Source organism: Lissotriton helveticus, chromosome 12 (assembly GCF_964261635.1).
Source record: "Lissotriton helveticus chromosome 12, aLisHel1.1, whole genome shotgun sequence".
NCBI classification, from domain to species: domain Eukaryota; kingdom Metazoa; phylum Chordata; class Amphibia; order Caudata; family Salamandridae; genus Lissotriton; species Lissotriton helveticus.
The window spans coordinates 837,334,215-837,358,426 of record NC_136073.1 but is presented as its reverse complement, the minus strand read 5'-3'; the positions used below and the strand labels follow the sequence as shown (position 1 = coordinate 837,358,426).

General features: G+C 46.1%; 2 protein-coding genes across 5 annotated transcripts in view; one reads left to right on the top strand and one right to left on the bottom strand.

Annotated features, from left to right (window-relative positions):
* The window catches only part of LINGO3 (leucine rich repeat and Ig domain containing 3), a 1,135,152-nt gene that overhangs the window by 1,110,292 nt on the left and 648 nt on the right, over positions 1–24,212 (bottom strand). The gene's annotated exons all lie outside the window — the stretch shown is intronic.
* Positions 17,942–24,212, top strand: part of MUC16 (mucin 16, cell surface associated) — a 194,810-nt gene continuing 188,539 nt past the window's right edge. The window contains exon 1 of the mRNA XM_078668928.1: positions 17,942–17,963. Coding sequence (XP_078525054.1) covers positions 17,942–17,963 — 22 coding nt within the window. The remainder of the gene's footprint in view (positions 17,964–24,212) is intronic.

Here is a 24,212-nt window from a genome sequence, read left to right as displayed (position 1 = left end):
AGACCACAGACACGATTCTGCTTTCCTGCTGCTCGGCCAAGCGCGAGCGGGGGAAGGTAAGACAATAGGTGTCCTGTCATAGGGAGGTGTGACCACCTCCCAGACAGGATTTAGTGTATTAGGCCAGGGTGGGAGTGCTTGTCAGCGCAACATAGTCTGCTGAAATGGCGCATTTGGTGCCCTCTTTGCATACTCTAGTACAAACGAGCTCAGGGAGCCATTGGCTCCCACTCTGGCTCGAAACTGGACAAAGGACATGAGAGTATCCTCCCCACTGTCCAGCCCCTCCTCTGGGAGGCACCCCTGAATCATCCCAACCCTCACCTTAGGGTACTTAAGGGCTTACCTCTGGTGGGACCCTGAATTCGTCATGGGATTTGATTTAGAACTGTGTCCTCTTCAAACCGTCTGGACATCCAGACCTAGTCGTGCTGACCGAGTCGGACTGACCACATCAAACTTCGCTTCAGGAACCAAGACTGCAACCAGGAAGACTCTGTTTGCTCCGGACCTCTTCGATCTGCAAGTCGCTGCACCATCACTGTCTGTTTTCCATAGAGGTTCCATTCTGGGCCTATGGACATCCAAAGACATCCGAAGGAAACTCCCTTTGAGTGAAGGAGTTACTCCCCTGCATCAGCCCGCACCACAACATAGTTGACCCAATCGCTGTTCCTGGGCTCCTAAGGACTCCAATAGGTTAAGTAACATATGAGATGATTCTACAATGTCTTTGAGGCCCTCACTGTCTTCAGACCAAGTCTGAGGCCAGGATCCCTCATCGACACTGCCAGAACTGAGTCTCTGTGCATCGCACTGCCAGAACCGAGTCTCTGTGCGTTGCATCTGCTGGCAGGTGCTAAGGTTGAGTGACTCTCACCTCCAGTGATTTACAGACCCTGTTGAGGGTCTTCCTTTGATTCCAATAGGTTCCCCTGCTTGCTCAGGGCCCACTCTGACTTACTTGAACTTGTACCCTAGCTTCAAAACCTCTCTTGCACTGCATCAATCCTTTACATGAGCTGCTACTATGCTATTACACTCTCTCCCTATCGACTAAGATGGTGAAATTTAAATTACACTGGCATAATTTGTGTAATTTTAGGAATTTCACGTTATGCTTGTTTCTAGGTACTCCTAAATTTGACACTGCTATAAAAGGTAATGTGATTAGCCCAAGAACAGACAACTTGGTCAAGCAGGGGTGCTGTGAATAGTATATATGTCTCCAAGTCACCAGTTTCCATCCAGCTAAAACATAAGTGGATGAAGTTGGTTTTGCCTTCATCAGAAAGCAAAATCTTAAGCGTAAATTTAACTCACAGAGGGCGAAAATGAGGATTTCTTCTTTTTATTTTTCATGTAAATTCGTATTTACACTGCAGGCACCTGTCTTTAAGCAGCACTTATTTCACGGGGGCAGTCGGAGTTTAGAAGAATCCAAACAGGTTGCAAATCTTAAGAAGTTCTGATGTGTTTAATCTTTCTTTCGCCTCCTAGAGAGTTTTCACATATGAACTATACAGTCCTCTTCTACAGGATTGCTTCTTAGCAGAAACAAATGCTTTCAAAGCCCCTAATGTGCAGCAACGAACACCTGAAGACCAGTTCGACAAAATGCAGATTTAAGCATAATAAAATAAGGAGACGTATGCACCTATAGTAGGGTGACCAGATTTTCTGAATGGAAAACCGAGACGGGCATAGACATAGACATTGGACCAAATATCCTATTCAGTCTCAGGGCATATCATATATACATACATACATACATACATACATACATACATGTATATATATATATCTTGGTGGGCCCAATCCTCTAAGGGCTCAAGAGTGAATCACCTTAAACATAAGTAGCCTGTAAGCCATGTGCATCCACAGGATGCGAGACATGCATTCCCATGCGATGGAGGACATGCAACTGCAGAAGCAGGGGTTGAGCCCCAAGAGGCTCCTGTGCCTCCCGGAAACCAAGCTTTATGCTTAGCATGGCTCTCGCAGGGGAACATGCCATCAGAGGGACTGATCATTGGCGCTGAAGGGAAGGATCAACTAAGTTATACCCACTGCTGTCTGGGCCCATAGTGGAGCTCTCAATGACAGACCCAGGAGATCCTCATGACCCCATCCCAACATGCCTTTCTGGTGTCAGTGCCACTCTGCTAAAAGAGGTCCAAAATGGTCCCCAAAGTGTTGATAAACTCCGACAAAGCCTGACAAACAACATCGCTGTACCATTGTGCAACACAGTGCAACATTTGTAGAAAATAGGTGCCTGTGCCTGCACCAGGAGGCCACTGCAACTTGCACCGCCTATTGCACCCGCCAGTGCAGCTAGTGACAGTAACAACACAACTACAAACCATCACACTCCTACAGGTGTGACAATTCAGACTATTCCAAGCTCCACATATATAGGAGCAGCTTGGGTGGCATGCAGTAGTCGTTTTCACTGTATAAACAACTGTTGTTGTTCTCACCTCCAAATTGCAAAAACAGCGCCACCATGAGGCAGGCTGTCATAAGTGCTGGTGTTGACAATTAAGCACAGGTGCTGAGCACCGGAAACCACCGGCTCAAAGGTAGTGGTGCTACGGGGTGTGGGAGATGACTGAGTTGGTGTTGGTATAACCTGCTAATGTACCAACATAAAGCAGGGGACAGAGGTCACCCAGTAACATTAATAGGGTAAATACTCATCCCAAGAGCACAGGGAACCACTGGACTTGTACGGATATTCCTCATAAGACTCATGGGAGGAAAGATGCATTAAGTTGTCTTGTCACTTTCATGCCATATGTGTCCTATGCACGATCGACTATTGCAATAGGTCTGCCACAGCTAAACATGCTGTGCTCTTTAACAGCAAAAGGGGTAGAGATTAAGGTATTAGAGCAAAGACAAACCTTGTTAAAGATTATAGGGTGCATTATTTTTATTGGTCGGATTCTAGGCCTACTAAATGGGATCAGTCACCAGTAAATATTAAAAGTTGTTAAACAAAAAAGAGGGCCCAGAGCAGGCATTTGCTGAACTTCCCACACCAATCTAATCAGCATGAAATGGACTTCGCAAGTAACGGATAATCCTAGACCGAGGCAAAATTTCATTTATGCTGACATAATTGGCTTGATTTCAATAATTTTATGTTATGCTTCCTATGCTAAGTTGTAGAAGTTAATTGAAAAATGAGAACGCAGAACAATGCGAAAGAACAAAACGCAAGCAGCAGTTGTTCGCAGTACTTCTATTTTTGGCACTAGGACACATTCATGTCGAGGTAAAAAATATATCATTAATGCCATACTTGTATTTCCTGTAATTATGCATAATTTCTCATGATTTTCCAGAAATGCATGTGAAAGCAAATTACAAAAATTACGCACACCCCTAATAATCATCGCACAATTGGTGACTGACATCCAGTGACCCAAAGTGGGGAAGTCGCAGTCCTAAATCAAACTTGCAGCCTTTGCCAAGTGGAGGTTTCAAAGTCTAATTTGCTAAATGCTATAGGTCTTGATGCTTTTATTCAAATAAATGAAAAAAATATTAGCCACCACTTTGCAAAGCCTAGTCAGAGAGACCTTTGTATGAATGCAACAACACATTATCTAACATGAAAATCAGTTTTTAATATATATTAATTAAGAGCAATAAAAGCAGAAAGAAAGCATAAATAGCTAAATCTTTGTCAGGATTAAAGAGATGTTAAACCAACTTTATCTGACCCTTAATATAGTAATAATGAACATTCTATGGAGCAATATTATCTATGGAGCAATATTATCGATTTAATTGCCCACCACCAAAGATAAGCTTTCTCAAGCTGAAGGTGGTGTTATATACAGATGGGTTTAGAACATAGCTCAATGATAATGCCTCTCAGAATGTTCAATAATGCTTTAGAACACTGCCTGGTAGATAAGAAAGATTCTTCTGAGATTTTAAGTTTGAAAAAGCTAACATGAAAGGCGTGTTTTTACCTAATTTACTTTTTAGATTGACAGACATTGTTGTGTGACATTATAATGAGTACCTTGTGAAGAGCTGAGCAGCAGAGCAAGAAAGCTTTGACAGTCGTTTTTTAGTTCCGTGATGTAATATGGCTACATCACAAGCTCCAGAGTTGTGTAAAGCAGGCCTTTAACGCTAATTATTGACTTCAGTGTAAACCTTTTTGGTCGTACCTTGCAGCATATGTTCTAATAAATCTTGAAGCAAAATCTAGATCAACGAATAATGTTAAGCCTAGAGTTACCAAAGAGAGCAAGGGGTAAGTTGTAGATGCAAGAGACAAGGTCAAGCCTCAGTTGTGGTTATTCATTAACCCTAAAAGGTTTTTCACACTCAAAGGCTGGTCTAACTGTGCAAACTGGGTGAAGAACATAGAGGAACAATGTTTTCAGGAGGGAAAAAAGTGAAGGTGCATTTGCTTTGCACAGGTTGGAAATAATCAATCTGTTTTCTTTCACGCGAATATAAAACTGTTGTAAATGTACATGCTCACCAAATGGGGATTTTTGTTAATCCCATAAAAAGACTATTGTTTTAGAATTCCTAGACATAAATCTGTTGTTGAATAAGTTAGACTTTTAACACTGTTTAAATAAAGCTGAAATTTGCCACCAGAAAGGTTGTCACAGAAAACAAGCATTGGCAAAGTCGAAGGTCTGACAATGGCTACTAACATTTTGGTGTTGGCAAGGCTTAGTTTGTTTTGACACAGTTCTTGCAAAACTTTACAGTTATGTGAGCTGCCGGTGCCTGGTCAACCTTGAAACATTATTGGATAAGGCAAAAATGTAGTTTTGGTTTAGACACACTTTCCATTAAAAGGAATTAGTTACTTACCTGTACACTATAGTTCTCCAGTATTATCTTTCATAGATTCACATGCTTGTATCTTCCCCGTCGTCATGGTGGGAGTCTCACGGTAACAGAATGACCAAAGCAGTATCATAGAGAAGAAAACTGCATAGAAAAGCCCCTAGGGACTGTAGTATTTGGTAACCAGACCTCCTCATTGTTTGGTCCAAAAGTTAGCCAATCAGCATTGCTGCCCTGCCCTCACACTCCCCAGCAGAAGCTTCCTGCCTCAGATTTCCGGTCCCAAGTGAGAGACATGGATAAATACCGAGACAATAGGTTCTGCCTGAGAAACGGGGAGGTGGGCGGGCGCATGTGAATCTATGAAAGATAATACTGGAGAACTATAGTGTACAGGTAAGTAACTAATTCCTTCTCCAGTATTACATCTTTCATAGATTCACATGCTTGTATCAGAGTAGCAAGTAGTACCCACAAAGCCTGCAGCGTTTCCAGGATAGAACCCAGAAGGAAGTTCTGCAGCTGAAATATATTAGAACATGATCTGAAAATACACAGGGCAGATAGTAATAACAAGCATTGGAAATGCAATAGGTCTCGCATTAGAAAAGTTGGAGCTATTGGTTTTGTAAATGACAACATTTTTTTATGTGTTGGTCTTGAAAATATCAAAATTAATAGCTTTGTTATTTACAATGCCAATACTTTTAACTTTTTCAAATGGGACACCTATAGCATTTGTAATGCAACATGTTTTGTATGTACGTGACAACTCATGCTCAGAAAGCAGGCCAATCACCACGGAGAAAGGCATACAGTAGGGCAGTCGCCCTCGAGTCTGGGGAACTGTGATGGAGTCTCGGCAATGACGCTGAACATCCTGTGATCCTGTGCAAATCACCTAATGTCCCTGTGCCTTACAAAAATAAATGTGTGTCCTCATGTAATGCAACTGGTGCTCATGTAAAGCGCTCTGATTCCTGATTCCGGTCAAGTTAGCGATATATAAAACTCTATTAAAACAAGCCAATAAACTACTCCACAGATAAACATGTAGGAAATGATGTCATAGAAATTGCCATAACCAGTCGCAGATTGAGAGTCATTTATTCATTTGTGTTCTTTAATGTGTGCCACACTTCTGGGCGGTTGCCGGGGCGTGTCGGGGTTATTGACCAGAGGACCATAGAGAAATGTGGTGAACTTAGGTGTATATTATTCAGAAGTTAAAAACATTTACCAATACATGTTATAGCACACCGAAGTTACAGTGAACGTTTTATGCGCAATGAAAATGAACTGCATACACAAACGGCCTGGTCCCCGACCTGAATAACAACTGTCGCCGTTCACACAGCATTGCAGGGAGGGGGAGGAACAGCAGAGTCAGTGGGGTGGGAGTGGAGGAGGGAGGGGAGGGAAAGAGAAGATGCGTGTGACGGTTACGTGCAAAAGCTTGCTAGGGCTGTAACCAAAACAAGCGGGTACGTTAGAAGGGAGACATGCTGCGTGGAGAAATGCAGGAGAGTGCGAAATAAAAGCCTTTGTTCACTGTGTTCCATGTCACATTTGGGCTTCGCCGCGCTTGATTTTATGAAACCTCCAAAAAGACAGCCAACTACAAACTGAGGCAGGAAATGCACACACCGAAGTTACAGTGAACGTTTTAAGCGCAATGAAAATGAACTGCATACACAAACGGCCTGGTCCCCGACCTGAATAACAACTGTCGCCGGTCACACAGCATTGGAGGGAGGGGGAGGAACAGCAGAGTCAGTGGGGTGGGAGTGGAGGAGGGAGGGGAGGGAAAGAGAAGATGCGTGTGACGGTTACGTGCAAAAGCTTGCTAGGGCTGTAACCAAAACAAGCGGGTACGTTAGAAGGGAGACATGCTGCGTGGAGAAATGCAGGAGAATGCGAAATAAAAGCCTTTGTTCACTGTGTTCCATGTCACATTTGGCCTTTGATTTTATGAAACCTCCAAAAAGACAGCCAACTAAAAACTGAGGCAGGAAATGCAAAAGGAAAGCCACCACATCAGCGACAGAAAATCAAACGAGGCACGGTCGGGACGCACTCTGCAGCACATATGAGAGAGCACATGAAAGGAAGCAACAGAAAAGGAGCCTGGCGGCCGTGAAACTGAAAGCACGGCCGCCCGGCCGTGAAAGCCTTTGATGCAGTAGGGGGTGGAGCGGGAAGGTGCTGGTGGCACCAAGCTGGGGAACAGATGGCGAAGACTGGCGATTTGATGCTGTGCACGCGCATTTTAACTCATTGCGCTTGCGCATTGAGCTAAAATCGCACATGCATTGCATCCAAATCGCCAGTAAATCGCCAGTCTAGTTAAACTCTTGTTTAAGCCCCTATAGTCTCGCTCCGCTCAATGTGCATGCGCATTGAGAGGCGAGACCTAAAAACCATCTATAACCATAGCAGATTTTACATATATATATATATATATATATATATATATATATATATATATATATATATATATACTGTATAGAGTATTAACAGAGAAACAAAGAATACCTTATTGAAATAGACGTTTCAGAACAGCTTGTCGCACTGCCGTGTCCTCTTTCCACGCAGTGTTGAGACAGTAGTGCTTGGTAAATGAATGCACACTCTTCCAAGTCGCCGCTCTGCAGATGTCAGGTAGAGACACTCCTGCAAATAAGGCTATCGATGTCGCCATCTTTCTTGTGGAATGAGCAGTCACTCTGGAATGAAGCGGCTTTCCAGCTTTTTCATGACACTTAATGATAGCCGATGATATTCATCTGGCGATACTCAGTCTTGACAAAGGGAGCCCTTTCCTCTGTCCTTCAAATGCAATAAATAACTGTTTAGATTTGCGGAATGTTCTTGTTCGTTCGATGTAGAATTTCAAACATCTAGCGATGTCCAAAGAATGCAACACTCTTTCGGCTTCAGATGAGGGATTGCTGAAGAAGGTAGGCAAAATAATTGGCTCATTCAGGTGAAAAGAAGTAGGGACCTTGGGTATAAACGTAGGATTTGTCCTTAGTATAACCCTGTCCTGCCGAAATTGCAGAAAAGGCTCTTCCACTGAAAAGGCTTAAATTTCGCTAACTCTCCTCGCCGAGGTAAGAGCTAGCAGCAGGGCTGTCTTCCAAGAGAGGAATTGTAAGTCTGTCTTGTGTATAGGCTCGAATGGCGGCCTCATAAGTTGCGTCAAGACTGTATTAAGATGCCAGGGTACTGGCGGTCGTTGAATGGGTGGAAAAGCTCTAATGAGCCCTCTAACGAACTCCTTTATGAGTCTGTGAGACCAGAGAGACGGCTCGTCTGGCATTCTCCTGAATCTTGAAATCGCCGCCAAATGCACCTTCAGTGAGGCATGAGACAGACCTGCTTTTGATAACGACAACAGGTAAGGCAGAATACCTTCTGGGGGTACCGTCAACGGATGCAGACTTTGACTGGTACACCAGTGACAGAAGCGTGTCCATTCGGCTGTGTATGTCTTGTTGGTTGACATAGCTCTGGATTGTGAAAGTATTTGTCTGCAGTCTTGTGGAATACTCATGGCTTGGAATTCCCGCTCATGAGGTTCCATGCGGATAATTTTAGCGATGCTAGGTCCGGATGCAGAATTTGTCCGTTGCTCATTGATATGAGGCTCTGGAATGTCGGGAATTGCACCTTGTTGCCTTTCGACATCTGCAGTAGATCTGAAAACCATGCCTGCCTCGGCCAAGCTGGTGCTATCAGAATGACATGACATGGTTCGGATATCATTTTGTGAATCACTCGTGGTATTAAAGGAATTGGTGGGAACGCGTAAGCGAATATTCCCGTCCAGTCCATGTGAAACGCATTTCCTTTGGAATCCTGCTGAGGGTACCTGGACGCAAACTGATTGCATTTCGAATTGTCCCGGGTTGCGAACAAGTCGAACGTTGGTGTGCCCCATTTTTTAAACACTCTGTGAAGCTGAGTGTCGTTCAGTTCCCACGCGTGCAACACACTCGTCGTGCGACTTAGGACATCCGCCCTTGTGTTGAGGGTGCCTTGTATATGCTGCACCTGAATAGAAATGTTGTGGTTCATCAGCCATTTCCAAATCCTTTGCGCCAGCGCAGAAAGTGGTTTGGATTTTGTTCCTCCTTGCTTCAGAAGATAAAACATAGTCGTGGTGCTGTCTGTCTGAATGAGCACCGACGAGTTCTGTATTCTGGGCAGGAAAGCTTGAAGTCCCAGAAACACCGCTTTGAGCTCCAACATATTTATGTGAAGCTGTGCTTCCCACTCTGACCAATGGCCCTGGATCTCCAGCTCCTGGAGGTGCGCGCCCCATCCTTGCAAAGAAACGTCGGTCGTCATCACGTATTTGTGAGTCTGAGGTACAAAGTTGAGACCCTGATTCAAGTTCTTCTGAACCTTCCACCATGACATGGCCACTTTCATACGGTGAGTGATGGTAATCCGATCTTCGAAGGTTCCTTTGGACTGAACCCACTGCTCGTCTAGATGTTCCTGCAAGGGTCTCATTCGAAGACGGCAGTTTGGAACCAGTGGGATGCAAGAGGACATCATCCCCAACAAGGATTTGTACATCCGCACAGAAGTGAACCTTTTTGTTTGAAGGGATGTTGCGAGGCTTATTATTTTTCTCATCCTTTTCTCGGACGGGTATGCTTTCGTTTCCTTGGTGCATATCCATGTCCCTAGGAATTGAATGCCCTGAGCTGGAATCAGTGAAGACTTTTCCAAGTTGGTCCTTAATCCTAACCGATGGAAAACGCGGATGCAGCACTGAAGGGACCTTCTGGCTCTTGTGAATGATGGTCCTGTCACCAGCCAATCGTCTAGATATGGGTAAATGCAATGCCCCTTCAACCTTAAGTGGGCCGCCACCGGGGCCATGCATTTGGTAAACTCCCTCGGGCCGATTTGAGGCCAAATGGCAACACTTTGAATTGGAAATGGCGACTCTCCACGGCAAATCTTAGATATTTCCTGTGCTTCCGATGGATTGGAATATGGAAGTATGCATCCATGAGGTCCAACGAAGCCATGAAGTCTTTCCTCCTTAACAGTAGGAGGATCTCTTGTAACGAGAGCATTCGGAAGGGAATTTTCTTTATGTATTGATTCAGATCCCTCAAATCCAATACCTGTCTCCACTTCGTAGTTTGCTTCTTCTTGATGAGGAAGAAATGCGAATAGAAGCCTTTCCCTCTGTGTTGTTGAGGTACTTCCTCTATAGCCCCCTTCTGCAAAAGTGAATGGACCTCCTTTTGCAGTTCCATCCTGACGATGTTGATGATGTCTGATCACCTGGGGATGATCTGGTGATATTTGTACAAACTCTAGGGTATGGCCTCTGCATATTACATCCAAAACCCATTTGTCCGATGTTATGGACATCCAATTGTCGAAGAAGAGAGACAGATAATGGTCGTTTTCCGGGATCTGCTGTATGGGGAGCGCCAGCATGAAATCATTGTCGCCTGTTAGATTGTTGATTCCAGCCTTCTGCTGGAAAGAGGAATTTGAAGGTCTATATTGGTTGCCTGTATTGTATTGCTTATATCCCTGCTGGTTATAAGGCTGATATCTGTTGGATGGAAATGAAGATCTCTGATTAAATTGGCCCCTTGCACCTCTTTTACGAAAGGACTGGAACCTTCCTTGCTGAAGGGATCCTAGCGCCCCAGCCGTGTCCGTATCTGACTTGATGCCCTGCAGCGCCTCGTCAACATGTTTGCCAAATAGATTTTCGCCATCGTATGGCATGTCGACAATCTTCGCCTGCACCTCCGGACGAAAGGATGTAGCCTTCAGCCAACCCTGTCTCCGGAGAGAAACTGCTCCTGCCATCTGCCTGAAGGCCATAGAAGAGACATCCATGGCAACATCAATGGATTCGGAGGCCGACTTTGCCCCATCACGGAAAATAGCAGCTGCTTCTTCTTTTTTATCCTCCGAGAGCGCAGCCATAATGGGTGCCAAATCCGACCACATTTGCCTGTTAAAACGGCTAATCAAGGCCATCGCATTGGCTGCTTTAATAGTAGAGGCTGCCATGACCGCAAACCTCTTCCCGGCTCCATCCATACTCCGTCCCTCTTTGTCCGGCGGCACCATTGAAGTAGCCACTTGGCTCTTAGAATTCCTCTGAGCTGCTTGTGTCACCACCGACTCCGGTCTCGGGTGTCCTATCAGACAGGCCGGAGAAGACTCTGGTGCTCTATATTTCTTTTCGATTCTAGGAACCGAAACTGCGATGGAGGCCGGTGTCTTCAAAATTTTTAGTCCCTCTTCCCAAAGGTGAGGGATGATCGGTATTGAGCGAGCAGACTTTCTGGCGTCATCTTTGAAATCATATAAGAAACATTCAGTTTCTTTAACCTCCATCTCCAGATCAAATCTCTAGGCTGCCTTTTCCATAATGTCATGGAAACCTCCAATATCCTGAGGAGGAGAAGTGGTTGGCGGCGGAGTAGGTGAAGGATGCGACGGCAAAATGTACTCATGCCATTCCTGACCTCCCGTAGAATTTTGTAGAATTTCACCTTCGTCAGGTTGCTCATCATCATCAGTGTCCGTTAGGTCATCCTGATTGTGACCACTGGAGGTGACCTCACAGACTGCGTGTGAGGAGTAGAATGGGTTCTCGGAGGCTGTGTTGCAGGCGCTGGCGTAGATGGTGTAGGCTGATTCGCCTCTGGAAAACGACGATAGTAGTCGTTAATCATGAACCTCAGGTCAGAAACCAAAGCTACAGGTATGGAGACTGACTCTTCTCTCGACTCCTCTCGCGACTCTTCCTGCTGCTCATCTTCCTCAGCATAGTCGCAAGTCTCCTGAAAAGATGTGTATCTTGCAGATTGAGACTGAGCTCTCTCCTTAAAGGAAAACACCTCCTCATCATCTGTGTCCTGGCTCTTTATCTTAAGTTGCGAAGGACTGTAGGCCACTCCAGACGACTCCTCTCCTCTGAATCCTGTTCCAGCAAAGAAGATGGGGGTAGAGGTGAAATCTGCGTCCACGACGTGAATTCTGCAGATTTGCTTATGGTCGCCGAACCTCTCGACGACTGAAATGAGCGAAAGGAGATCAAAGTCTTCGATTGCGGTGATTTAAACGCCTTTGCCGTTGAAATTACACTCGTCGTCGACAGAGTCGTCGTCGACAGAGCCGACGTCACTAAAGCCATCGTCGACGGGACCGTCGTCGACGGGGTCGTCGACGACTTCGACACCGATTTCATCGTCGATGATGTCGTCGACGGTTTCTTCGTCGACGGTATGATCAAACTCGTCGACGTAGTCGTCGTCGATACTGTCTTAGCTCCCGTCGTCGACGCAGCTGTCGTCGTCGAAATAGTCGTCGTCGACGGTGAAGTCGTCGACGGAGCTGAAGTCTTCACCACAGATTTTACAGCAGAAACCAGGGAACTGGTCAACGGAGCAGACCCTGCCCCCTTCTGACCTGACGACTTCTTGATGGGGGTAGGAGGGAGAGATGAGGCCTCTTTCACCTTAGATTTAAACTTCTTAGGCTCCACCATTTCCTCAGAATGTGAGGCCTTTCTCTTCTTAGGAGTTAAAGTAGTAGACTCCTCACCAGAATCTGAATCTGATGCGGCCTTCTTTTTCTGAAGCCACAACAGCAGACGAGCCTCTCTGTCCCTCAGAGTTTTAGCAGAGAAGGTTCTACAATATTTACAATCCTTAGCCACATGCTTCGGATGAAGACAGTATAAGCAGTCCTTGTGAGGGTCTTCAGAGAAAAGTCTAGCCTTTCCACAGGATCTGCAAGGCCTGAAAAGCCTCTTTTTAGAGCTTTCAGCCATCATAAAAGAAATAGGTACACACAATACATTAATCCAGAAGATAATACAGTTGAAAAAAACAAGGTCAACAGTTCACACTGGAACAGCAAACTGAGCAGAGCTCAGGGAGACTCCTTTCTCACACGAAGGCGGTTGGAAATCTGAGGCAGGAAGCTTCTGCTGGGGAGTGTAAGGGCAGGGCAGCAATGCTGATTGGCTAACTTTTGGACCAAACAATGAGGAGGTCTGGTTACCAAATACTACAGTCCATAGGGGCTTTTCTATGCAGTTTTCTTCTCTATGATACTGCTTTGGTCATTCTGTTACTGTGAGACTCCCACCATGACGACGGGGAAGATACAAGCATGTGAATCTATGAAAGATGTAATACTGGAGAAAGGCATTTATTAATCGACCTATAACTTTTGAATCTGTGGACGGATTTGCATAAAATATGACTGCGTATTAGCTTATTCAGCTAAGCCTCGGCATGCCTTGTTTTATAAAGAATCATTCATGGAAAAAAAGTTGAAGGGGAAGATGAAGAAGATGTGTTTTACCATTTTAGCTTCTATAGGAAATCTCTTTCATGCCTACAGCCTGAACCGTGTAATACATTCACAATAAACTTGACATGAATGTAGAACTTTACTCAGAACTGTGTATTTGTTTAGTGTGAATCTGTTCAGAAAGTTTTGAGGTATTAGCAATTAGCATTTTATAAAGTTGTAGAGTTGGGCTTAAGTGGTTAATTCTTTTGTATATCTTAGATGTTTGGGACTCACAAATGAGTTGCGATTTCTGAAATTCAAATTGTAAAAGAATATGGATCAACGAGATTGGAGGAGGGAGATTTTTCTCCTGTAGTCCCTTCAGGATGTGCAGTAAAAAAGTTGGTACCTCAGATAAAAGACATCTGCCTGGCTACTGCATGAGAAAAAATGATCTTGCGGTAGCCATTACAGGACTCAGGTCATAGTACCCGTGGCCAACAGTTTTAACAAGCATTTGCAATGCAATAGGTCTCGCATTTGCGAAATTTTAAGCTATTGGCATTGTAAATGACAATGCTTTTTATTTATCTGTTTTCAAAACCAACACATAGATAAAAGGTTTGTAATTTACAATGCCAGTAGCTCAAAGTCTCTCAAATGCAAGACCTATTGCATTGCAAGACCACTGGTGCTGCTCAGTCCTTGTGTCCTTGTATACGTGAAGGGGCGTGTGATCGTGTGCACTGATCCCTGGTGTGTGTCCTGGGAAGGCTGCCTTTACGAGCACATGGAAACATCCGGTGTGCCAGCCGGTGGACATGGAACTTACAGTAGTGCTCAGCCTGTGTGTGCATGAGTGAAGCGATGAGTGATCGTGTGCAAGGGGCCCTGGTGCAGTGTCTGTCCTGGGAAGACAATCTTCACATTTTCCACTACATGCCAGTGTGCGCCGTATCAGCCGGCAGGCACAGGAGCTTACAACGTGGCTCGGCTAATGCTACACTGAAGACGTGTTTAAAGAAACTCTCCAGATAGACCCCCTGTAAGGATTGCAGGCTGGTTCCACAGGAGCGTCAGGAATCCGAAGAGTAATCCGCAGCCTTCCCCTACGGTCTTCCGACTCTATCAAGCACTAGAGTACGAGAGACACGCCAGGGGAAAACAGGGAAACAAAACAAGGAAAGATGGGGGAAGACAATGATGATTGATGGTACTCTCCAGTAGTGAATGCGATGGTGCTTCAATGAAAGGAACCGGAAAACAGGTAGGCTGCAATGACAAGAGGAAGTAAAACACTCTAGCTCTAAACCAATAACTAGAATATACCAATGTACAAATACACAACCATATCACGTACCCCAGGTTCTAATATGTCGCTGCTTTAACAGGTGAAGGTGGAAACAAAGGCACAGCGTCTGGAGCTATGATAGGGATGACACAATAGGCTGTTGAGCACTTACAGGTGAGATGGTGTAAGGTACAATAATGGCCTATATAACCCCTTCTTACTTCAACTATAATGGACCAGCCTTCGAAGACACTTTCACTACTGTCTGGCATATAATGAACTTTCCGCCCAACTCTTCTGCAGGTGTTTTACGCAGTGTATCACCATCTATGAGAACCAAAACGGAACATATATAATCCATCCACATGTATCAATAGTACTGAAGAAAGATTGGTAGCGCATGTGCGCTCTTACCGTGATTCCCTGTAGTGTGGAATATGCACCCACCCTGATCCACGCAAGAGTGCCACCAAATACCAAGGAAAGGGGGTTTCCAGTATGATGTCAGCGTTACTGGCGGATGTTCTGGAAACAGGGAACGTGAAGGACAACGTGGACACAGGATAGGGACAGGAAAATAGTGAGGGAGCAACCTAACTGACTAACTAAGAAAATAATAACTGGGGAATGCACTGACACCGGACATCGGAGCTAAGCCCGGCCGTCAGGTGCAGTACACAAGTACTTGAGAAGCAAATAGGGAAGACTAATCCCACCGGATGGCGGAGCAAAGCCCGGTCGCCGGGTGGAATATGCAACCTGCGGAGATTTAAAGAAGTACGCTCTGAGACTAGTCCCACCGGATGGCGGAGCAAAGCCCGGCCGCCGGGTGGAACACACAACCAGTGGAAGCCAAGGAAGTTCACTCTGGCGCCGTGAACAAGCTCTCCAAGCTGCGCAGGATAACGCTGTGCCCGGCCGGATGGCGGAGCTAAGCCCGGCCGCCGGGCGAGGCACAAGGAAAGGGGGAGAGGAGGATAGGCGTTTACAAGGTACGCCTGAGGCAGCGGAACGCTGCCGAACAAATGCGTAAGTGAGTCCCACGATAGGATGGTGAATGGGACGCATACGCTAAACCAGCAACAAAACAAGAAAGGTCAAACAGGAACTGCTAGGTCAGGCAACAGGAAATAGACGGAACCGGAAACAAGGGAAGCTTGACGCAAGAACGTGAAGCGTCGTTCCCTGTCTCCTGGTTCCTTATATATCTTGTGTCTTAAAGGGACAGCGTAGGGGAGCCCCGAGGCATGACAGTACACTCCCCCCACGATGCTCCCCACCTGGTTTAGGCTTGTCAGGGTATCTGCGATGGAATTCTCTCAATAATCGGGGAGCATGGACATTGTCCGCAGGTTCCCACGTGCGTTCCTCTATACCATACCCTTTCCAATGGACCAGGTATTGCAACGTGTTTCTAACTCTCCGGGAATCCATGATGGCCCCAACCTCATACTCCTCTGAATCCTGCAGAATAACAGGAGCAGGTCTCACCGGAACCCTAGTCCCCGGTTCAACCGGTTTGAGTAGCGACACATGGAAGACCGGATGGATCTTAAAGGAGGGAGGCAGGACGATCTTGATGGCGACAGGATTGATCACCTTCTACACCTTGTAAGGTCCTATGTATTTGGGGCTAAACTTGCGTGGACCCCCCAAAGTGATGTACTTAGTGGAGAGCCAGACCTCATCTCCTGGTGTATAAATGGGTTCCAGTCTCCTGTGTAGGTTTGCCCCTTCGGTGTATCTCACCTTTGCCATCTCCAGATTCTCTAGTGCTCTCTTCTGTACTTTGTGTAGGTGTTCTACTCTGTCTGAGGCAGCTGGGGTTGGACAATCGGTAGGGACACCGGAGGGCAATAACCTGGGGTGATAGCCATAAGAACAATAGAAAGGAGAGGTCTTGGTGGAGGAGTGTGAGCTTTGGTTGTAAGAGATTTCAGCTAACCAGACTAACTCATCCCATTCATCCAAGGTCTGTAACATCTGATTCCAGATGTACTGCTCGAAACACTGGTTAACCCTTTCTGTTTGTCCGTCAGACTGTGGATGGTGACTGGAAGACAAACGGACATCAATATGGAGAAGGGAACATAAACTTCTCCAGAATCGTGACACAAATTGCGCCCCTCTATCGGACACTAGAACAGACGGAAAACCATGTAGTCGGACTATGTGCTGCATGAATATGGATGCCAACTCTACAGCGGTGGGCAAGCCCTTTAAGGGCACAAAATGAGCCATTTTAGTGAATAAGTCTACTACCACTAACAGTGTATTGTTCTTCTGTTTTGTGAGCGGTAGTTCTACTATGAAATCAAGTGACACAGTATGCCATGGACCTGCAGGTGAAGGTAGAGGCATAAGAAGGCCCACTGGATTGAGACGTGACACCTTGGTTTGGGCACACACACAACATGTCTTCACGTATTGTTCGATGTCTTTCAACATAGTAGGCCACCAGAAACGGTCACGCACAGCCTCTATTGTTCTCTTGATTCCGGGATGGCCTGCTACTGGATGAGAATGATACCACCTTAGGACCTGTTCCTGTAGCTCTCTTGACGGTAACACCACTCCCCCCTGTACCCGTACCAGTCCTCTTCGCAGCGACATTTCCTGTGGCCCCACCACTTGCATCATGTCTGCTGCAACTTGACTAGTTCTGACCAGTGTTAGGAATTCATCCTCGTTCTGTACAAGTCCTATGATGTTAGCTCTGGGGATGATGTTGACTTGCTCAATGGGGTCTGAAGGGATATCAAAACCCAACCGGGACAGGGCATCCGCCTTACCGTTTTTTCTCCCAGGTCTGTATTGGACGGTGAAGTCAAATTCGCTAAAATATTGGGACCAGCGTAACTGTCTCATGGATAGGGCCTTAGCTGATTTGAGGTACTGGAGGTTCCTGTGATCAGTATACACAACAGCAGGATATCTAGCCCCCAAGAGATACTGCCTCCACTCCTCAAACGCCTTCTTAATGGCCAACAGTTCCTTGTCTCCTACGGCGTAATTGTACTCAGCAGGAGTGAACTTATGCGAGAAGAAAGCGACCGGATGGCACTCTCCAGTCACCGCATCCGCTTGGGACAGCACACCACCCACGGCCACTTGAGAAGCATCCACTTCCACCACAAAGGGCAATGCAGGGTCCGGATAACGCAAGACAGGAGCGCTAGTGAACGCCTTCTTCAGTAGGCGAAAAGAACGATCTGCTTCACCAGACCACACAAAGGGAACGCCTTTTCGCAATAGCGAAGTGACCGGCGATATCAAGGTGGAGAAATCACGGATAAACCGTCGATAAAAGTTTGCTAGGCCCAGAAAGCTTTGAATTTCCTTCACCGAACGAGGAGCCGGCCAAGCTAACACAGCCTCTACCTTGGAAGTATCCATACTAAGACCCCTAGGGGATACGACATATCCCAAAAAGGGTACTTCCTTGGTGTGAAAGGTACACTTTTCCAGCTTGCAATACAAACGGTTGTCAAACAGTCGTTCCAATACGTTGCGGACATGTTGTTTGTGTTCAGTCAGGGTACAGGAAAAAATCAATAAATCATCTATGTAAGCAATCACATAGATCTCAAGCATGTCCTTTAATACCTCGTTAATAAAGAATTGAAACGCCGCAGGGGCATTACATAGCCCGAAGGGCATCACAAGATATTCAAAGAGACCGTATTTGGTGCAAAAGGCAGTTTTCCATTCGTCACCCTCCTTGACACGCACTAGATGGTAAGCCCCACGTAAGTCTAACTTAGTGAAAAATTGGGCATTGCGTATTTTGTCAAGGAGGGAGGCGATGAGAGGCAGGGGGTAACGGTTCTTGATGGTAACATCGTTCAACTTTCGATAATCAATGCAGCATCGCAAACCCCCTTCTCGTTTTGGAATGAAGAATAAAGAAGAAGAAGCCGGGGACCGTGATTGTCGAATAAACCCTTTCTGAAGCATGGAATCCAGATAGTCCCTTAAATAAACATTCTCCTTTTCAGTAAGGGCGTAGACTCTACTGCAAGGAATTCTAGCTCCTGCCTCCAACTCTATACGGCAGTCATACACTCTGTGTGGGGGAAGAACCTCAGCTTCCTTGGCATCAAAGACTGCCTGTAGATCTTGGTAACAGGGTGGTAAGGACGAACTAGACTCTTGGCTGTCGCGGTTCATACTTAAGCCTTCTACAGCTGCCCCCACTATGGGTGAAGGCACGACAGAAGGAAAGGTAACCGTAGATGTTTCCCAATTAATAACAGGATTCTGAGACCTCAACCATGGGATACCCAGTAATACTGGAAATTGTGGTGAACAATTTAAATCAAACACCACTTCCTCCTGATGGTCGGAATCTATAGTCATGCAAAGAGGACTGGTACATTGAGTTACAGGGCCAGAAATAAGAGAACTGCCGTCTATAGTAGTAACAGTACTGGGTGTCTCCTTTGTAGTAAAGGCTATCAGGTTTTCTTTTGCCCACTCTTGGTCCATGTAATTTCCGGACGCCCCAGAATCAATCATAACTAATACATGTAAACCAAGCGCCCCCTGAGTCATATGTACTGAAATATATAGATGGTTCGTGGGAGTGGTGTTAATATCAGAAGAAGAGACTGTAAGACCAGATCTACCTGGGTTCCTTGTCTCACAAGAACCCAGGCTTGCTAGTTTCCCTGTAATTTGGTTTGTGTGGACTTGAGTTTCACCGGGCATTCCCGCAGAAAATGACCTGCTTTACCACAATAAAGACATAGTCTAAGAGCTCTTCTCCTCTGTCTCTCTTCTGTAGTCAAAGGACCTCTAACAACACCTATCTGCATAGGTTCACTGTCATCACTGGATTTCTCAGGAGTGTTCTTTTTCTCCTTCGTGCCAGCGTAACGGTACTCGTGTTTCCCTCTCTCTTTCCTCCTTTCTTGGCAGCGGTGATCTATCTTTACCACTAAATCGATTAATGCTGGACAGGAGGTGGGAAGGTCGACTATTTGAGAGAGAGCGTCTTTCAATTCTTCACGTAAACCCCTATAAAACATAGTACTCTGTTTTGATTCAGGCCAGTCAGATTCAACCACCAAGCTGCGAAATTTGGTTATATAAGCTACCAAATCTTGGGTACCCTGTTTAAGGTCTAGCAACTCAGTATCAGCTGAATGAGTATACGTATGTCTATCAAACAATTTGCGAAACTCTCGCCTGAAAGCCGAGTAGCTGTGCAATAAAGGATCATCCCTGTCCACCAACGGGATTGCCCAGTCGGCCGCTGACCCACTAAGATACGAGATCACAAATGCTACCTTGGCCTGATCTGAGGGGAAACATGCCGCTTTACAAGAAAAGTGTAACTGACACTGGCTAAGGAAAGCAGCGCATCGTGCTGCGTCCCCTGCAAATCTCTCAGGGGTGCCAGCGGAATGATAGGGGGAGTAGTCACTTGCACCACTGATGTACCCCCACCTGAAGCCCCTGAGGGCTGCTGCCTCTGGAGCGTGTCTACCCTAGCCATTAGAGTTTGCGTTTCGACCTGCAGATTACCTAACATACCCGCTAGATCCGTCAGGGTCACTGCTTCGAGATCCATGACGCTCGGGCAGAACGTACCACTTGGGCTTCACGTTCTGTAAGGATTGCAGGCTGGTTCCACAGGAGCGTCAGGAATCCGAAGAGTAATCCGCAGCCTTCCCCTACGGTCTTCCGACTCTATCAAGCACTAGAGTACGAGAGACACGCCAGGGGAAAACAGGGAAACAAAACAAGGAAAGATGGGGGAAGACAATGATGATTGATGGTACTCTCCAGTAGTGAATGCGATGGTGCTTCAATGAAAGGAACCGGAAAACAGGTAGGCTGCAATGACAAGAGGAAGTAAAACACTCTAGCTCTAAACCAATAACTAGAATATACCAATGTACAAATACACAACCATATCACGTACCCCAGGTTCTAATATGTCGCTGCTTTAACAGGTGAAGGTGGAAACAAAGGCACAGCGTCTGGAGCTATGATAGGGATGACACAATAGGCTGTTGAGCACTTACAGGTGAGATGGTGTAAGGTACAATAATGGCCTATATAACCCCTTCTTACTTCAACTATAATGGACCAGCCTTCGAAGACACTTTCACTACTGTCTGGCATATAATGAACTTTCCGCCCAACTCTTCTGCAGGTGTTTTACGCAGTGTATCACCATCTATGAGAACCAAAACGGAACATATATAATCCATCCACATGTATCAATAGTACTGAAGAAAGATTGGTAGCGCATGTGCGCTCTTACCGTGATTCCCTGTAGTGTGGAATATGCACCCACCCTGATCCACGCAAGAGTGCCACCAAATACCAAGGAAAGGGGGTTTCCAGTATGATGTCAGCGTTACTGGCGGATGTTCTGGAAACAGGGAACGTGAAGGACAACGTGGACACAGGATAGGGACAGGAAAATAGTGAGGGAGCAACCTAACTGACTAACTAAGAAAATAATAACTGGGGAATGCACTGACACCGGACAGCGGAGCTAAGCCCGGCCGTCAGGTGCAGTACACAAGTACTTGAGAAGCAAATAGGGAAGACTAATCCCACCGGATGGCGGAGCAAAGCCCGGTCGCCGGGTGGAATATGCAACCTGCGGAGATTTAAAGAAGTACGCTCTGAGACTAGTCCCACCGGATGGCGGAGCAAAGCCCGGCCGCCGGGTGGAACACACAACCAGTGGAAGCCAAGGAAGTTCACTCTGGCGCCGTGAACAAGCTCTCCAAGCTGCGCAGGATAACGCTGTGCCCGGCCGGATGGCGGAGCTAAGCCCGGCCGCCGGGCGAGGCACAAGGAAAGGGGGAGAGGAGGATAGGCGTTTACAAGGTACGCCTGAGGCAGCGGAACGCTGCCGAACAAATGCGTAAGTGAGTCCCACGATAGGATGGTGAATGGGACGCATACGCTAAACCAGCAACAAAACAAGAAAGGTCAAACAGGAACTGCTAGGTCAGGCAACAGGAAATAGACGGAACCGGAAACAAGGGAAGCTTGACGCAAGAACGTGAAGCGTCGTTCCCTGTCTCCTGGTTCCTTATATATCTTGTGTCTTAAAGGGACAGCGTAGGGGAGCCCCGAGGCATGACACCCCCCAGTCGGTAAAGTGACTTCTCTTCAGCTCTGCGTGCTCTACCACCCCTCAGTCAGCCTCCAGCCCCACCCCCCATTCTCCTTCAGGACAGGGCATATAAGCGCGTGGTGCAAGAAATTGATAATAAATGTGTGTCCAGCTGGAAAATAATGCAGCGTGCCTAGCTCAACCTTTTCTCACTTCAGAATCGCAAGGTGCTGTAAGTTGTCTGAAAGGTGACATGGCGCTATGCAATGGACTGGTAAATAATAAAGGACTCCCCAGCTAAAACCAATGCACTAAGCGCAACTCTGCGTTCTCCACGAAAATGAGGCGCACTGAACGGCAAAATGCAGGCACTACACATATTTTAAAAGTTAGCCCTGAAGAAATGTAAAATGCGTATTTTATATTGTATGCAAATGATAGAATGCGTCCAGATTTTACCCCTTGCCGTCTCCAGACTCCCTAAGTGGTGTAAAGGAGCTATATCAAGCTACAATAAATACAATTCAATAAACCGGTCTGTTTACCATAAAGATTAGCACGAGCCCAGCGCTTTTTCCCCCATTTAGAAACGTTATAGAGTGTATGGGCGCAACATGTCGGCACTACACAAAATACTAATGAATAACTAAATACACACAACTAAAGGAACGTGTTTCTACTTCGCAAGCAAGATCGCGTTACATACCTAGTTTTTATCAATTGTTGCATGCTAAGCGTACTGAAGCGCCTAGAAAGGCAGCCTGTCAGTGCTACGCAAAACGGGGGGCGGGGAGGAGGGAAAAAGCATGGACAGCGGCTCCCTATGTGGTGTAAAGGAGCTATATCAAGATCCAATAAATACAATTAAACGGTTTGTTTACCAAAAAGATTAGAACGAGCCTGGTGCTTTCTTCCCCCCATTTCAAAACGCTATAGAGTGTATGGACGCAACATGTCAGCACTACACAGAATACCAATGAATACATAAATACACACACAACTAAAGAAATGTGTCTCTGCTTCGCAAGCAAGATCGCGTTACGTACCTAGCTTTTTTTAACAATTGTTGCAGGCTAATCGTACTAGAGCCAATGCAATACAAAAAAAAAAAATGCCACGGAGTGCTAGCGGAAGTCAGGCACCATTCGTTGGGACGTGGGCGGGGCCTGCAAAGAAACGGGAAGGAACTGCCGGGAGAACGTCCTGGAACACTGCACGCTGAATGCTGGCTGCCGAGGGACACGCGGAAAGAGCCCGGTGAGTGGAGGGGGGGGGTGTACGCGCGTGTGTCTGTGTGTGTTCAAGTGTGTCTGTCTGTGTGCGCGTGTGTCTGTTTAAGGGGGGGGTGCGTGTGTGTATGCAGTGTGTGTGTGCCTGTGTGTGCGTGTGCATGCGTGTGGCTGTGTATGTGCGCATGCGTGAGTGTGGCTGTGTGTGTGTGTTTGCGCACGGGAATCTGTGGCAGGAGATGGGCACGGCGCCGTGCGCGCCCACGAGATGAAATCTGCGCTCGTGCACATCTCGTGTCCACATTCCCAGAAACGGGTGACAATAGTCGTCGAGCAGACAGCAATCGCACGTCTAGGCTCGACCTAAAAACAATGGCGTACAAGAAAGCAGGGTTTGGACACGCTGTCCCTTGTGGAGGAACCCTCAAAAAGCCCCCACTTAGTTTAAGTTTTTTTAATACAAGGAGGAAAAAGTCACAGGACCTGCAAGTCGGATTTCTGACGAATTGCAACCCCACATTGGCCTGCATGAATCCATCTGTGTACTTACTCGCCCATTCATGTTCTCTCTCGTCCATTTTTCTAAGTGTACACTCATCCGTTCATCCAGCCCTCCAACCATACCTGCCTCACAAATTGAGGGCCTCTAGAAAACACAAACAGAAAACGGATGAAGGAAACACCGGAAATCTGGAGATGGTGCCAGCTAGAAGAACACAACTATTGAAAGGTTTCATGTGCCATGAACGAGTTAGACACCTATCACCGTCCAGTTTTTTTAACCCTTTAAACCACCTCCTGCAGAAGCTCACACAGTTCCTCGTCGAGCCCCATCAAAAATAGGAACAGGCCCTAACCATTCTTCAGTCTGCACAAAAGCAATAACAGACCAGTTGATTGATCATTATGAAAAAAAAGTGTAACGTACCATCTATCCTTGCACTTACCCACCCATCCATGATCATATTCACTTAATTCTCACATGCACCTGCTCAACCTCAACCAACCATCATGCACACAGACCACTTTCAGCAATGACCATGTACTTTCACTAAAAAAATAACCAGGCCTACTACCTTTGTCTTTGTTTTGTGAAGTGACCTCTTAGTCATTGACCTTGTGATTATGCATGGGAGGAATGTGGTCTTTGAAGGACATTGTCACACCCATAACTGAAGGCTTAATGGCCTGCTGTCAAATATTCCTCCAGGTCATTCAACCTCTGTAAAAGTTCATAAATCTAATACAACAGACAGACAGTGGGGTGAATTCTTCATGCAGACTGAAGTAAACATGATAGCTTTTTTACACCTGTCTCTGAGTGTATGAAAATGTTCCTACATTTTTTTTACATGGAGATCAGGGGGTGGCAAAAATCGTTTAAAAAAAGTGGTTTCCTGTACATGTAGCAGTTTAATTATTTCTTTACTATGCTTTTCTATAGCGCAACGTCACCGAGAGGTATTAAAGCGCT